Source organism: Balaenoptera acutorostrata, chromosome 3 (genome assembly GCF_949987535.1).
Source record: "Balaenoptera acutorostrata chromosome 3, mBalAcu1.1, whole genome shotgun sequence".
NCBI classification, from domain to species: domain Eukaryota; kingdom Metazoa; phylum Chordata; class Mammalia; order Artiodactyla; family Balaenopteridae; genus Balaenoptera; species Balaenoptera acutorostrata.
In genome coordinates, this window is record NC_080066.1 from 105,042,921 (window position 1) to 105,060,116 (window position 17,196).

The 17,196-nt window shown below is 39.8% G+C and overlaps 1 protein-coding gene across 1 annotated transcript; it reads right to left on the bottom strand.

The window, feature by feature from the left end:
- Positions 1-940: 940 nt before the first annotated feature.
- Positions 941-17,149, bottom strand: RAB2B (RAB2B, member RAS oncogene family). The gene is made up of 8 exons (XM_007180520.2): positions 16,858-17,149; positions 16,520-16,591; positions 13,575-13,642; positions 6,668-6,750; positions 6,364-6,456; positions 3,108-3,219; positions 2,446-2,514; positions 941-1,747 (listed from the first exon to the last, which is right to left on the bottom strand). The coding sequence occupies exons 1-8, from the start codon at positions 16,901-16,903 to the stop codon at positions 1,640-1,642; spliced, it is 651 nt and encodes a 216-aa protein (XP_007180582.1). The 5' UTR covers positions 16,904-17,149; the 3' UTR covers positions 941-1,639.
- Between the last annotated feature and the right edge of the window lie 47 nt (positions 17,150-17,196).

Sequence of the window (17,196 nt, forward strand, 5' to 3'; positions counted from 1 at the left end):
GTCTGCAGCTTGGATACATGCATATATTTAATTATGAAACAATTCATCAACAACAAAACAATGAGGAAAATTCACGAGACCTCAGTGCTGTGGAAGAGAACGGGACATCAAGTCAAAATGACATAGCAACTGACCCAGAAGGCTGCATGATGAGTGAAGCTAAGGCAAAGCTGACTAGGATAGTATTATATGCTCTTGAAAAGGAGAATGGCTGGAGAAGTATCCACTCATTTGACTGCTTGGAAGCAGGCAGCCTTAGTGTATGCTGCATGGAATGGAGGTGAAGCGCCAGGGAAGGGAGAGAGAGGAGAGGGAGAAGGGCAATACAGAATCCAGGGTAAGCAGGTGGAAGGGATTGAGACAGAATTACAAAGAGATGACTCTAAGGCCTTTTGTTTCCTCTGCAGCCTAAGATAAACCTGTTCCAGGTCTTTAAGTATGTCAGTCAAATTCAGTGATCACATGAGTAGCACTAGGCACTGTGAAGGAATGGTGGAGGAAGTGGTTTACAAAACTAAAAGGGTAACACGGTTCCTACTCTCAAGGAGCTTACAACCTACACGGGGAGACAGGTTCCACACACAAAGCTACTATAAAACATATTTACAAAGTAACATAAATACAAATAAATATACATATGAATAAACAATATATGAAAGCTAAAAGGTACTATGTCAATAATTGTTCAGAAGTCCCTAGGTCAGTCAAAGAAGGCGTTCTGAAGGACAAAAATGTGGGCTTTGAGTATAATGTTAGTGGAGAGTAGGGCATGTGCAAAGGCATAGGAGTGGAAGCAAATATGTCATGTCCGGTAAGCAGATTAGCTTGACTACAGTAGAAAGTCTAAATAGGTCTCCTTAAGAAGTGTGTGTCCGTGGCTTCAGTGCCATTAAAAAAGCACATGAAGTGGTGATAAAAAAAAAAAAAAAAAAAAAAGAAGTGTGTGTGATGAAACGGTAGGAGTCTATTTGGTCAAAGACACTGACTTACTAATGTTAGGTCTGGTCCCTAAAACAAAATGAACAGGGAAAGATGTTTTCTCTAGGTAATGATAGTAAGTGGCTACAGGTCCAGGAGCAACTCCACTGCTTTCAAAATTTTGTAGTTACTCTAATACAGAGAAACTAGCAATGGGATGATGGAGAAGTATTCAGCATCCTTGAGCAGTTCAAGTAGAAGGAACTGCTATCTGCAACAAATCTTATGACGTGGCAAGTGAAAAAATTCAATGAAATCCCAAGACTGAGGATCTACGGTCAAAAGGCCGGCCGGATCCCAGTAATCTCAAGTGCTCAAGCAGAAGGTCCTAGACCGTTGTTACTAATTCTTGGTGGGGAGTAGATTGTATATGCTTATAAAAGAATTTATTTTTGAACTACCATGACAATCAGCTTTGATCCCAACATTTTAGAAATTAAAATAGAAGGATGAGAAGAGCCCTAGTCTATAGGGAATGCTCACGTCCCTGAAGAAGGACAGGTCAATAAGGGCCCAAATTCTCCCCTGGTCTTTAAGTGGAAAGGCAAAACATCACACCTTGAAAAGAGGCTTTTCTCAGCCAAAGCAAGTAAGACCTCTTTCTTTAAGCCTATTGATCTGAAGCTGTTCCAGGAAGGAAAAAAGAGTCCAGGCCAGATGTTCAGCAGCAGCCAGAGTCGGACCCCATGTCACGAGAGCTCCGCTGGGAGGCACTGGGTCCCACTGATGTTGAAATACACTGCTGGGGGCCAATCTTGATGCCATTTGCCTGTAGAAGAAAAGAGGCAGTAGTTCCCACCTCAGTGTGAAAGTTAAGTGGGAGAAAGGAGAGGGGTAAAAGCAGAAATCATTAATCACATTTTCTAGAAGTAGATATGGCCTTGGCAGGTAACCAAGGTAGCCAGACTGCTGTGGAACGATAATCTGTGACAGTGAAGATAAGATGACCAGCTCTGGTATTATCGATGACTAGAAGTGGCTCTTGTGCCCATTTTTAAAGTGACTGTTATACTTAAGTTTCATAGCTATGTGCAGAATCAGGATGTGATGAGGTAAGAGTAAGAGGAGGTAAAAGAGAAGTGGCAGCATATTAGCATATAATTCTTTTTTCTGTTTTGACCCCAGATTTGCTTTATAGAAATGGCCGTGCTCAGCAATTAAGAATCACACTTCCCCAAGCTCTGGAATAGTAAAAAACTGAGGTTGAAAAGAAAATCTCCCATAACGTATAAACCTTTTAGATCACCAATTAATAATCTCTTTAAGCATTCTGGGTCTCAGACTTGAGAAAAAACGAAAAGGATGACAGGTTTCTGTGTACCTACATTAAAAAAAAAAAAAATCAAGTATGAATTGCCATAGCTTCAAATAGTATCATGTTAGATAGGAAGTGCTTACATTCTAGGGAGCTTCCTATCCTGTTTAAGACAAAACAAAGTTAATTGTCAGACCCCCACCCTATCTCACCTCATTGTGGACATCAAATAAACCCTGCTGGATCTTCCTATATATTTCTTTGGCTGTGTTAATGAAGGCCTAAAGGAAACATAAACCATAGTATTAGGCTCAAGTTTAGCTAGAGAGATTAAGAAAAGAGAATACAAATATTATTCCGATTTGGATTTCAAAGGTGAATTAGGAACTATTAGGAGAATGGAGTAAAAATACAGACGGTCCCCCAAAGGCCCTGTAAAAGCCATTGAGAGTAGTTTCAAAAAGAAAAAGGGGATTCTACGGTATTTTGGTACTGACACACGATATACCTAGGGTTCCTACGTTGGCACCCTCTGCAAATAAAACAAACATGCTCTCTTCTCAGTTAGTTACTGAAGATACAGTCAGTATCAGGCTTACGAATGACTAAAGTGGAATCCATTAGTTCTACTGATTTACAAATAACAGTAGTGTCAATCCACAGTTACCAATTAATGTTATCTAATATAAAAGTAAAGCCTTAGGAATCAAGGAAAAAGAAATGGAAAAATTCCCTTAAAGGGAGACATATGGTCACTATGACCATAAGACATCCTTTTCTTACCCATGTCTTATAAGGGAAGAGAATTCTGAATAAAAGGACAAAGGTATGGTATAATCTCTGAAAACTTTCCCTACTTTTTCCCAAATAGTACCTCTTCAACATTGCAGGCTGTTTTGGCTGACGTTTCCATGAATATAAGTCCATGTTCCCGAGCAAAGGCCTCTCCCTCTTCTCTCTTCACATCTCTACGGGATTCTAAGTCACTGCAAGAGATTAATTGGGGAGAAAACTAAAAAAAGATCCAAGTGAAAGAAGAAACTCTTGTTCTAAAAGAATCCCATAGCTGTTTCAACTGCCAGTTAATCCATAAAGAATGTAGTTCCTGCATGATGTTCCTTGTATAGGGTTACTGATTTCTGTAGCCTCTTGGAAAATATTCTTCAGATCAGATTCTTGACAGCTGCTGCATGGCTGAGGATAATACCTTACTCTTATTACAGAGAAAAAGGTTTATAAGAGGTTAGGCAAGCCCCCTAGTTACTCAAGGTCTATGCCCTATGCTTCTTTTTTGAATGAGATCCAGTTAAAGCAAAGGAAAGAAGAGGAAAGGGAAATTCCAGTTACTGGAAAGTAGAAAAGTCATAGATGTCAAATCCCATAGTGATAAGTGTCTTCCTCTTTACTAGAGTCAATCCACAAGAAGAGAGAGAGCCAAGAATAGGGAGAACACAGTTGCCTTAACGCTCACTAGTCTCATTATTAATGTGTATAATAAGTAGCAGCCTGCCACTAGGGAAATGAGGGATTCAGAGAAAATGATACGGATAAAATTAGGCGATATTGAGGATGTGAAGACAGAGCCAAGGAATGAGAAAAAATAAAGTGGCATGGAAAGACTTTATGCAAGACAGGATAAAAGGCTGCAGAATAAGGCAATGGTGAACTGTCTGATTTTCATTTTTCAAATTGGAAATTTTCATTTGGGAGGATTCCAGGTTTTCACCATAAAAAAAAAAAATCAAGGAGTAAGTCCATTAGAGAACAACAAACCTGCAAAATGTAGATTTATTATTCATCAGCTGTGTGAAGACCAGGGAAGAACTAACCCTAAATGGCAACAGTCCCAAATTTGTACCTCTAGCCCAGGCACGCCTCTAAGCCCCAGATCAGTTTGTCCATTTGTCTGTTCTCCATTTCCACTCTGATGTGTAAAAGGCACCTCAGAAGTACATCAAAATGAAATATCCTGATTCTGTCCCAAGCTTCCACATCTCCATAAATGGCACAAGCCAAAAACCAAGACATTATTAACACCTTTTCCTCCTTCACTCCAAATACCCTATCCACCCCAAAGCGAGGTCTTCCAAAACGTACCTTAAAATCATCCTTTTCTCTCTCTCAGTGCCATCGACCTAGTCTAATCCACCACTCTCTCACTTGGACTGCTGCTGCCGAGATCCACGTCAACCCTTGCTCCCCTCCAGGGTGAGCTTTTAAAACCTGATCAAGCTACTTCTCTGCTTAAAACTCTTAAATGCTTCCTACTGTGTTTAGAATAAAATCCAAACTCCTCTCTCAGATCAGTAAGTGCCATGATGAGATCTGGCCCCTGCCTTCTTTTCCAACCTCATCTCGCACCACTCCCCTCTGATTTAGTCCAACCGTACCCGGTTTCTTTCAACATTATAAACTCATCGAGCTTCTTCCCAGTTTAAGGCTTTCACACAGTTTGTTACCCCTATTTGATACCTTTCTTTAAAATCTTTGCCCACTAAACTCTTGCACATCCTTCAGATTCCGGCTTACATTACAACTCTAAATCAAAAATAAGTACCCTGGTACTCTTTTTTTTTTTTTTTTTGGTATTCTTTTTTTTTTTTTTTTTTGGTACTCTTTTTTATGGTGTCCTTTTTCTTCCCCTTCACTGCATTTATCATAATTTGTAATCAGATACAAATCATTTTATATTCAATATCTATGTCCCCATTGACTGTAAGCTCCATGGGAATGGGGGCAGGACTTTGTTTTCACCTTGCACACTCAGGGTCTGGCACAGTGTCTAAGACATAACAGGTTTTCCATAAATTGGTTGAACCAATAAATGAGTACAATTAGTCTGGGGCCACAGTTCTCAAACGGTGCACCTTAGGCACTACTACAAACTCACAAGGGTGCCACAGATTACTTTAAATATTCAAGGGAAACACAGCAACACTCAACATCAGAACACCACATAAATTACAAGCTTGATATAACTGGCAATGTCACCATCAGATCCTGACAGATTCCATTCAACATTTGCACATCTTTGCAAAGCTGACTTTTTGGCAGTTGCTGTGACAAAAAGCAAACCCTGCACAAAAACCAATTTGGAACGGAGAGTGGTAGTGTCCAATATTGATTCCAAGGTTTGAGAAGCTGTGCTGTCATTATGGTTATTTATGAAATAAAAAATTCTTTTTCTTTTAATTTACGTTTTTCATTTTTCACTTAGTTGTTATGACAAAAATACTTGTTATGTTGTTTAGATCTATTTAATAACAAAACTATTAGGTATGTCTTTTGGCCTATGGGTGCCTTAGAAAATTTATTGAGAATAACAAGTGTTGGTGAGGATGTGGAGAAACTGGAACCCTTGTGCATTGTTGGTAGTAATGTTAAATGGTGTAGCCACTATGGAAAACAATACAGCGGTACCTCAAAAAATTAAACATAGAATTTCCACAAGATCCAGCAATTCCACTTCTGGGTATATACCCTAAAGAATTGAAAGCAGGGACCCAAACAGATATCTGTACACCCATGTTGACAAGACTCATTATTCACAATAGCCAAAAGGTAGAAGCAACTGAAATGTACATCAACGGATGAATAAAGAAAATGTGGTAAATACATACAATGGATTACTATCCACCCTTAAAAGGGAAGGAAATTCTGACACGTGCTACAATATGGATAAATTTTGAAGACGTTATGCTAAATGAAATAAGCCAGTAATGAAAAGACAAATATTGTATGATTCCACTTATATGTGGTGCCTAGAATAGTCAACTTTATTGAGACAGCAAGTAGAATGGTGGTTGCTAGGGGCTGGTGGGAGGGGAATGTGGAGTTACTGTTTATGGTAATAGAGTTTCAGTCAGGGAAGATGAAAAAGTTCTGGAGATGAATGGCGGTGATGGTTACAGAACAATGTAAATATACTTAATGCCACAAAACTATCTACTTAAAAATGGTTAAAATGGTAAATTTTATGTTACGTATATTTTACCACAATAATTTTGTTTTTTTTTTTAACTGAGACACTAAATGTACCTAAACTAAAAAAGTTTAGGACCCAAATGATCCAATGTCCAGAGTACCTAGATGACTCCTGGTACTTATTATTTATACAAATAAAGTTTTACCTCTTATTCCCAATCAGCATGATAACCATGTTGGAGCTGGAGTGCTGCCGGGCATCCTCTAACCACGAGGTCAGGTGGTTGAAGGTTTCACGCCTACAACAGAAAAGCTTAGAAAGTGGGTCAAAGGCTTATTTCAAAATGCCAAAGCAATTCCAAAGGTATGGGAAAAGGGGGAAAATTATATGTGTAAAGAAAAACATTAGAGAGGGCTTTCCTCTTTAGCATTCTAACTAGATTCAGTAGATACAAAAGATTTTGAGAACAGAGGAAAGAATCTCCCTCTCACCCACCAGATGTGACCCACCTTGTAATGTCGTACACCAGCAGTGCTCCGGCTGCTCCCCTGTAGTAGGAACGGGTGATAGAACGGAAGGATTCTTGTCCAGCCTTTTCCATCAACATGACGACAAAAAAAATCCCAACAAAACCAGGTTATTTCCAGAGAAATTACTTGATCACATGCCACTCTAACACAAAGGACTTAATTTTACCAAAGAACTTCTATTAAGAAAAGAGAATTCAGGAAAAGGAAACCTGACTGCCCAGGGAGAAGTCCAGGTGGGAAATCAATATTCTTCAATGACAGTGCAATGGATATTTTGGGTGGGTCAACTCTTCCTATGAGACTGTCCATCAAATTGCTGAATGTTTAGCATCGCCGGCTCCCCGTCGCAATGCTAGTAGTGCCCCACAGTGTGACAATCAAAGACATTCCCATACATTTCCCAATATCCCCTAGGAAAGAACTGGAAATAGAATTAGAAACTCAGAGTATTTTCAATCCCATATGATGTTGAACATATCACATTAACCTTTCTTTTCTGTTTCTATTCCTTTACCTATAAAACGGAAAATTATCTTAGAATGCCAATGCCCTGTCTAATGGAAGTTTCATTTTGATGGATCAGTGTAGAAAATTAGATACAAAGCACTTAAATTGGGCATATGCTGATTGACCTTTAGTGTTCCACTAATAAAGGCAGGACTACCAAGATGTCCCTTGCTGGGATCTTGTCATGGCAAACAGGAATAACAAATAGGGAAAGAAGCCCAGGGCCCAGGACAGAGTTTTCCTAAAACAAACCCAACTGTTTATACTCTAATCTCATTTCCAACTGGGGCCAAGATATTAAGTTTTATTTATAACTGAGCAATTTATTAATGCCCCCATATACTGGATACTTTTGGTTTCCTGATGGAAGAAGTTTTTGGGTTTTTTTGGGTTTTTCATTAAAGGAAGCAAAATCATCTAAATATGAATACCCTGAGCACTGAACCTATCCTACAGGAAAAGTTTTCACATTCTTGAAATTCTTTATCCTCATATTCCTACATAAAGTTTAGGAAGGAAGACTACTGTTCATAATTTAAAGATAGGAAAACTAAGATGTGGACATAGGAAAATAAATAGCTTTTTCATAGTATAATAACAGTAACAGTAATGATACTAATTATATCACAAATGGGAAGAATTAGGCTCAAAGGCCAGTTCAGTAACTGGCCAAAAGTTATAAACTCTATATATGTTGAATCCATAATTTAAACTTAGGAGCTTAAGCCGCATAGCACAGGGAGATCAGTTGGGTGCTTTGTGATCACCTAGAGGGGTGGGATAGGGAGGGCGGGAGGGAGGGAGACACAAGAGGGAAGAGATATGGGGATATATGTATATGTATAACTGATTCATTCTGTTATAAAGCAGAAACTAACACACCATTGTAAAGCAATTATACTCCAATAAAGATGTTTAAAAAAAATAATAATAAACTTAGGAGCTTAGTACTTCATAGCACAAAAGCTTGTTTTCTTAGACATTATTTCATATAACCTAAACCCAGGTTTGAAGGTGAGAAGAGTGTTCCAGTACACTAATTCTAAGGTTACTTTTCCAACAATACAAGAATCTCTTACTATAAGAATCATATAAATGGGACCTCCCTGGTGGTCCAGTGGTAAGGAATCCACCTTCCCATGCAGGGGACATGGGTCCGATCCCTGGTTGGGGAACTAAGATCCCACATGCCGTGGGGCAACTAAGCCCACGCGCCTCAATGAGAGACCCCACGTGCCGCAAACTAGAGAGCCCACGCGCCCTGGAGCCCACGCACCACAACTAGAGAGAGAAAACCTTCAGGCCACAACCAGAGAGAAGCCTGCACGCCGCAACAAAAGATCCCACATGCTGCAATGAAGATCCCTCATGTCACAACTAAGACCCGACACAGCCAAAAATAAATAAATATAAAAATAATTATTAAAAAATAGGAATCATACAAATGTTTTAATGAGTTGCATGCCTATTAGAACATCAAAATGCAAAAATAATTCTAAAGAAGTTTGTTGGTAATATTAACAAAACTTTAAGATTTAAAACATGTTTTTTCCCTCCAAGAGCTCACTTAAATTTTATTTATCCTCTAATGGTTTTACGTCTTAAATTATTTGATTCCTGTTTTGCTTTTATCTTACTTTTTCTCGTCTTCTGCTATGGTTGAAAGCTTCCTTCCTTGTGGCCTTCTAGGAACTAAACGGGAAAGTCTGAGGGAGGCCTGTGTTATGGTTGAATCATATGGCAGCATTTAACTTTAGCATATGAAAATACTTCCAGTGGGCCATCAGAAATGCTTTTTAAAATCAAATCACTTTAAATCTCAAATAAACAATCTAACCCTACACTTAAAACAACTAGAGAAAGAAGAACAAAGAAAACCCAAAGTCAGTAGAAGGAAAGAAATCATAAAAATCAGAGCAGAAATAAATGAAATAGAAACAAAGAAAACAATAGCAAAGATCAATAAAACTAAAAGCTGGTTTTTTGAGAAGATAAACAAAATTGATAAACCCTTAGCCAGACTCATAAAGAAAAAAATGGAGAGGACGCAAATCAATAAAATTAGAAATGAAAAAGGAGAAATCACAACTGATACTGCAGAAATACAAAGGATTATAAGAGACTACTACGGGCTTCCCTGGTGGCGCAGTAGTTGAGAATCTGCCTGCCAATGCAGGGGACATGGGTTCGAGCCCTGGTCTGGGAAGATCCCACATGCCGCGGAGCAACTGGGCCCGTGAGCCACAATTACTGAGCCTGCGCGTCTGGAGCCTGTGCTCCGCAACAAGAGAGGCCGCGATAGTGAGAGGCCCGCGCACCGCGATGAAGAGTGGCCCCCACTTGCCACAACTAGAGAAAGCCCTCGCACAGAAACGAAGACCCAACACAGCCATAAATAAATTAATTAATTAATTTAAAAAAAAATTGCAGTTATCTTTAAAAAAAAAAAAGTTACTACAAACAACTATACGCCAATAAAATGGACAACCACGAAGAAATGGACCAATTCTAGGAAAGGTACAATTTTCCAAGACTGAACCAGAAAGAATTAGAAAATATAAACAGACCTATCACAAGTAATAAAATTGAAACCATAATTAAAAATATTCCAACAAACAAAAGTCCAGGACCAGATGGCTTCACAGGCAAATTCTATCAAACATTTAGAGAAGAGCTAACACCCATCCTTCTCAAACCCTTCCAAAAAATTGCAGAGGAAGAAACACTCCCAAATTCATTCTACGAAGCCACCATCACCCTGATACCAAAACCAGAAAAAGATACTACCAAAAAAGGAAATTATAGACCAATATCACTGATGAACATAGATGCAAAATTCCTCAACAAAATACTAGCAAACAGAAGCCAACAATACATTAAAAGGATCATACACCATGATCAAGTGGGATTTATCCCAGGGATGCAAGGATTCTTCAATATATAGCAAATCAATCAATGTGATACACCACATTAACAAATTAAGGAATAAAAACCATATGGTCATCTCAACAGATGCAGAAAAAGCTTTTGACAAAATTCAACACCTATTTATGATAAACACTCTCCAGAAAATGGGCATAGAGGGAACCTACCTCAACATAATAAAGGCCACATATGACAAACGCACAGCAAGCATCGTACTCAATGTTGAAAAACTGAAAGCATTTCCACTAAGATCAGGAATAAGACAAGGATGCCTACTCTCACCACTCTTATTCAACATAGTTCTGGAAGTCCTAGCCACGGCAATCAGAGGAAAAAAAGAAATAAAAGGAATACAAATTGGAAAAGAAGAAGTAAAACTGACACTGTTTGCAGATGACATGATACTGTACATAGAAAATCCTAAAGATGCCACCAGAAAACTACTAGAACTAATCAATGAATTTGGTAAGGTTGCAGGATACAAAATTAATGAACAGAAATCTCTGGCATTCCTACACACCAACAATGAAAAATCAGAAAGAGAAATTAAGGAAACACTCCCATTTACCACTGCAACAAAAAGAATAAAATACCTAGGAATAAACTGCCTAAGGAGGTGAAAGACTTGTACTCAGAAAACTATAAAACACTGATGAAAGAAATCAAAGATGACATAGACAGATGGAGAGATATACCATGTTCTTGGATTGTTAGATTCAATATTGTGAAAATGCCTATACTACCCAAAGCAATCTACAGATTCAATGCAATCCCTATCAAACTACCAGTGGCATTCTTCACAGAATTAAAAAAAGTTTTTTACAATTTGTATGGAAACACAAAAGACCTCGAATAGCCAAAGCAATCGTGAGAAAGAAAAATTGAGCTGGAGGAATCTGGCTTCCTGACTTCAAACTATACCACAAAGCTATAGTAATCAAGACAGTATGGTACTGGCACAAAAACAGAAATATAGATCAATGGTACAGGATAGAATGCCCCGAGATAAACCCATGCACATATGGTAACCTAATTTACTACAAAGGAGGCAAGAACATACAATGGAGAAAAGGCAGCCTCTTCAATAAGTGGTGCTGGGAAAACTGGACAGCTACATGTAAAACAATGAAATTAGAACACTACCTAACACCATACACAAAAATAAACTCAAAATGGATTAAAAACCTAAATGTAAGACCAGACACTATAAAACTCTTAGAGGAAAACATAGGAAAAACACTCTTTGACATAAACCACAGCAAGATCTTTTTTGACTCACCTCCTAGAATAAAGGAAATAAAAACAAAAATAAACAAATGGGACCTAATGAAACAAAAGCTTTTGCACAGCAAAGGAAACCATGAACAAGACAAAAAGACAACCCTCAGAATGGGAGAAAATGTTTGCAAATGAACAACAAAGGATTAATCTCCAAAATATACAAACAGCTCATGGAGCTCAATATCAAAAAAACAAACAATCCAATTAAAAAACGGGTGGAAGACCTAAATAGACATTTCACCAAGGAAGACGTACAGATGGCCAAGAGGCACATGAAAAGATGCTCAACATCACTAATTACTAGAGAAATGCAAATCAAAACTACAATGAGGTATCACCTCACACCAGTCAGAATGGCCATTATCAAAAAATCTAGAAACAATAAATTCTGGAAAGGGTGTCGTGAAAAGGGAACCCTCCTGCACTGTTGCTGGGAATGTAAATTGATACAACCACTATGGAGAACAGTATGGAGGTTCCTTAAAAAACTAAAAATAGAACTACCATATGACCCAGCAATACCACTACTGGGCATATACCCTGAGAAAACCATAATTCAAAAAGAGACATGTCCCACAATGTTCATTGCTGCACTATTTACAATAGCCAGGACATGGAACCAATCTAAATGTCCAGCGACAGATGAATGGATAATGAAGATATGGCACATATATACAATGGGATATTACTCAGCCATAAAAAGAAATGAAATTGAGTTATTTGTAGTGAGGTGGATGGACCTAGAGTCTGTCACACAGAGTGAAGTAAGTCAGAAAGAGAAGAACAAACACCGAATGCTAACACATATATATGGAATCCAAAAAAAAAAAAAGTGGTACTGATGAAACTAGTTGCAGGGCAGGAATAAAGATGTAGACATAGAGAATGGACTTGAGGACACAGGGAGTGGGAAGGGTAAGCTGGGACGAAGTGAGAGAGTAGCATTGACATATATACACTACCAAATGTAAAACAGCTAGTGGGAAGCAGCCGCATAGCACAGGGAGATCAGCTTGGTGCTTTGTGACGACCTAAAGGGGTGGGATAGGGAGGGTGGGAGGGAGATGCAAGAGGGTGCATGCATATGGCTGATTCACTTTGGTGTACAATAGAATCTAACACAGTATTGTGAAGCAATTATACTCCAATAAAGATCTATTAAAAAAAAAATCAGGGCTTCCCTGGTGGTGCAGTGGTTGAGAATCTGCCTGCTAATGCAGGGGACACGGGTTCGAGCCCTGGTCTGGGAAGATCCCACATGCCGCGGAGTGACTGGGCCCGTGAGCCACAACTACTGAGCTTGCGCGTCTGGAGCCTGTGCTCCGCAACGAGAGGCCACGATAGTGAGAGGCCCGCGCACCGTGATGAAGAGTGGCCCCCGCTTGCCACAACTAGAGAAAGCCCTAGCACAGAAACGAAGACTCAACATAGCAATCAATCAATCAATTAATCAATAAAATAAATCTTTAAAAAAAAATCAAATCACTTTACTTCTTAATCTCAATCCAAGTTCCTGAACCAAAGTTTGTGAGCCAATAAGCTAGAAAGAGTGAGCAGTTCAATTTGGGTTGGTCTGCATCAGTCTGAGGTATCTTTGTCCATCCCCAGTAAAAAAAAAGTCTGAAGCAGCAAAGAATTAAGATAGAGATAAAGAGAATTAACAGCTTTCTAATCTCCCCCAAACAGAAGCATCAGATTATATATAGTTTCAAGATATATAATCCATTCCTACGAAGTCAGATAGGCTCATTTCCTAAGAATCAAAATGCATTCCAAAGTAAAATACAAATGAATTTGGGATTTTTTTTTTTTTTTTTGGCCATGCCGCGTGGCTTGTGGGATCTTAGTTCCCTGATCAGGGACTGAACTTGGGCCCTTGCAGTGAAAGCACAGAGTCCTAACCACTGGACTGCCAGGGAATTCCCGAATTTGGGATTATGTAATCAATATTTTTACAAAGCAAACTCATACATTATTTGGGTAATTTAAAACAAAAAGATATGGCATTCAGAATTTGTAACTGTTACAGATGGAAGTGAAAGCTTCCCTATCTCTTTGATTTCACTCTTCTACTACTCTGATCTCCACCATTAGCCCCACCATCATAGCCCTTTGCCCCTGCATCAGCCTTTACTGTTATATTCAGGACTAAAGTATTTTTGTTTCCTCTCACCGTATCCCAGATTTGCAGTTTGATTTGTTTTCCATCAATGTTGACCATACGGGCCCCAAACTCCACACCTGTCAGTGAAAACCAAGAGAAAGAATGAACAATAGCCATGTTGAATGAGAGCTTCATGCTTTTCCTCAATGTGCTAAAGACTCATCCTCTGTCTGCACTTAGTACCACTAAGCACATTACAGCTGCCTATTTGCTCCAATTCATTTTGTGCTCCTTGAAGTTTTACTTACCTTCTAGAAATAAAAACTGTGCTATTGGGCTTCCCTGGTGGCGCAGTGGTTGGGAGTCTGCCTGCTAGTGCAGGGGACACGGGTTTGAGCCCTGGTCTGGGAGGATCCCACATGCCGCGGAGCGGCTGGGCCCGTGAGCCACAACTGCTGAGCCTGCGCATCTGGAGCCTGTGCTCCGCAGCAAGAGGGGCCGCGATGGTGAGAGGCCCGCGCACCGCGATGAAGAGTGGCCCCCGCTTGCCACAACTAGAGAAAGCCCTAACACAGAAACGACGACCCAACATAGCAATCAATCAATCAATCAAATAAATAAATCTTTAAAAAAAACAAAAAACAAAAAACTGTGCTCTAGATAATGACCTCGGAAATATAACCAAAAAGCAGACATGGGGATAAAACTAATTAAGAAATCAAGGAAAAGGTGAATAAATTTTTAGCATTATTATTTAATGCTTAAATGTTATTAGGTAATGTTTAATTTTGTAACTTTTTTAAAAACTTCTAAAAATTTTGAAAATATTTCCTAATATTTTCTCAAAGTCACTCTCTAGTCCTCTATATGAAACAACATTTCTTTTTGCAATTCTAGAATTTTTGTTTTAGAAAAGCACCTATCTAAGAAGTAGGTTCTCAAGAATGAAACATTTCAGGTCTCCAATAATTCCCAGAGTTCACTGGAAAACAGCCTTCCTCCTAGGAGTTTGGAAACAGATAGTCTGATAAAGATTTTGGTTTACCTGGCATTCAGCTTCTTTCAAGGTAATGTCAGGACAAAACTTAAAAATTGAAGATTACTTACATTAAAAATACTTGATGATAAGTCAAACAATTTGTCCAATTTTCTATTTTTATACAGTACTTTACGCCAGGACTTCTGATTTCCAAGTAAGAAAGAGCACTAATCTAGCTTCTGCTATTCAGTGGCCCCAGGCACAATGGGACCAGAATCTCAACTCTAAAGTTCTGCAGTCAATAAGACAAATTAAAAAATTGCTTCTTACTACTCTGGACTGCTTCATCAAGAATAGTGATAGTTACTAAAAAAAAAAGTCACTAATTTTGTTTTCTTTCTGGACAAGAAGAATGGAATTTCAATGGGAAAGAATTAAAAAATAACACTTTTGTCCCCTTTTATGCAACTTCCTCTAATTACACAGAAACCTTCATATTTTGCACATATTTTCTATCTAACTGCCTTGTTTATCTTGGTACAGAAAACTGAATTCAGAAAGAAACAGAGCCTATACTGGACTCTGGGGAAAACTTGATTGATCACTTCATTCCTCTGTTTTGAAACTTGTCATTTGCTCCCATTACTTTCAGGTGTTTCAAAACTGCATCCCTGGGGCTTCCCTGGTGGCACAGTGGTTGAGAATCTGCCTGCCAATGCAGGGTACACGGGTTCGAGCCCTGGTCTGGGAAGATCCCACATGCCGCGGAGCAACTGGGCCCGTGAGCCACAACTACTGAGCCTGTGCGTCTGGAGCCTGTGCTCCGCAATATATTCTCTAGCCTTATTTCTTCCCACTCTCCACTTTAAATTCCATGCTCCAACCATATTAAATTACTTTTAGTTTTCCAAATGTAGCCTGATCTCTGTTATTCCTGAGCCTTTGCACATGTTATTCCTTCTTGCCCTGATCACTTTTCCCTCATCTCCACAACCCCTCTGCCTGGCAAACTCCTGCTCATTCTTCCATTTTCAGCCTCTCTTGATAGAGGTGGTACCTCTTTTCCTCTTTTGTAGTTTAAATTTACTTGTCATTATATGCCCCCAGCCCCACCTCCTACATTGGAGCTTTCAATGTAGGCACAGTGTTTGCCTTGTTAAGCACTGTATCACTAGCACCTAGCACAGAGTGGTTGTGCACTTAATATTCATTTGCAAAAATATTTTCCTGTTGATACTATCCTCTAAATCCTTTTCTAACCTCATTAGATATTTCTGAATAAGTCCTTTGGGATCAGTAGTAGCTTAGACTTCCATAAGGTGGGACTTGGAAGTGGCAATATAGTAAGAATGGGAGCTAGGGATTTTATTCTGAAACTGCATCTGCATGGCAAAAAGGCTAGTTTTACACATATATTTTGGGGGGGGCTGGAGTTATGGAGATTATGGGGAAGGGGTTGTTAAAGCCCCAGCAGGCCATGCCTTATCACAAATGTGTGGAAGATGTTCATACTTTCCAGGATCACCAGTGTGTCTCTGAACTCTATCATACTCTTTTCTTTAAAACAAAAGTTATTAGTTTCATGTACCTTTTAATTCTAAGTCTGGGATGGCTCTTCAATTTGCTTCCTCTTTTCCAACACACACACAAAATCTATATAATAGTGATTACTTTGAAAAAACACATGTGAGGTTCGCACTAATTTACCACAAAGCAAGGTGAGTTTTTGAATAGTTATGTTTCCGTGGGATTTTCCACAGACATACAAATTGCATTTGGAAAAAAAAATCCTACAGCAACTAATCCATACCTCACGTTCATCTCTAAGTTTAAAGTTACCTTTCAATTACTTACTCCCCATTACACTACTCCCCATTTATCAGCATTTGATTAGTCACACTTCACTAAACATAACTTTAGACTAGTTCAAAAATAGGGAGAGGTAACTTTTTACTTCGAACACCAAAGGCTGCTAACTTTCCACTTTAGCTAGCCATATTTCATAACCTATTCTAGAACAGGTACATGCACTTACCTATTGTGAGGTCGTGGACAGGCTGGAACCTCTTGTCTGTAAACTGCAGGAGGAGACATGACTTCCCCACACCTGAAAGAAAAGGACGCGCGTTCTAGGAGTTACGCCGCCCGGGAACAGTCCAGTGTCGGGGCGTCCGTGACTCGGGAAGGGGGGCGGGGAGCGGGGAGCGGGGAGCCCGGAGCCCGGAACCCCGAGCCCCGAGCCCCGCCCCCGGCCGCCCGCCCCGCCCCCGCTTCACTTAATCGCCCAGCCCACTGAATGAGCCCCGCCCCCAAGACCCGATTTCGGTGCTTCGAATCCCCGCCCCAGCTTGAGGGCTGTCGCCCGCGGGTTACCTGTGTCCCCGATGATGATGTACTTGAAGAGATAAGCATAAGTCATGGTCCCGTTTCCTCTGGATTCCGGGTCCGCCCGACTTCTACAGCCCCTTACCTCCGGCCTCTCTAGCCACTCAATCTATCGACCTCCGGCCCCTCTAGCCCAGATCACGTCTCTATTGCTCTCCCTCGAAATCCCCTTTCTGTCGGAGCGACGGTAATACCCAGATACCACCTCCGGGGACGCCTGTAACACTGCTACCTGCCATTATCCCACCAAGGTCCAGGGGGCGATAGCTAGCCTTTCAGTGCGCTCGGCCTTCCCGGGCTGACTCGCAACAGCCCCACGGCGCTCCT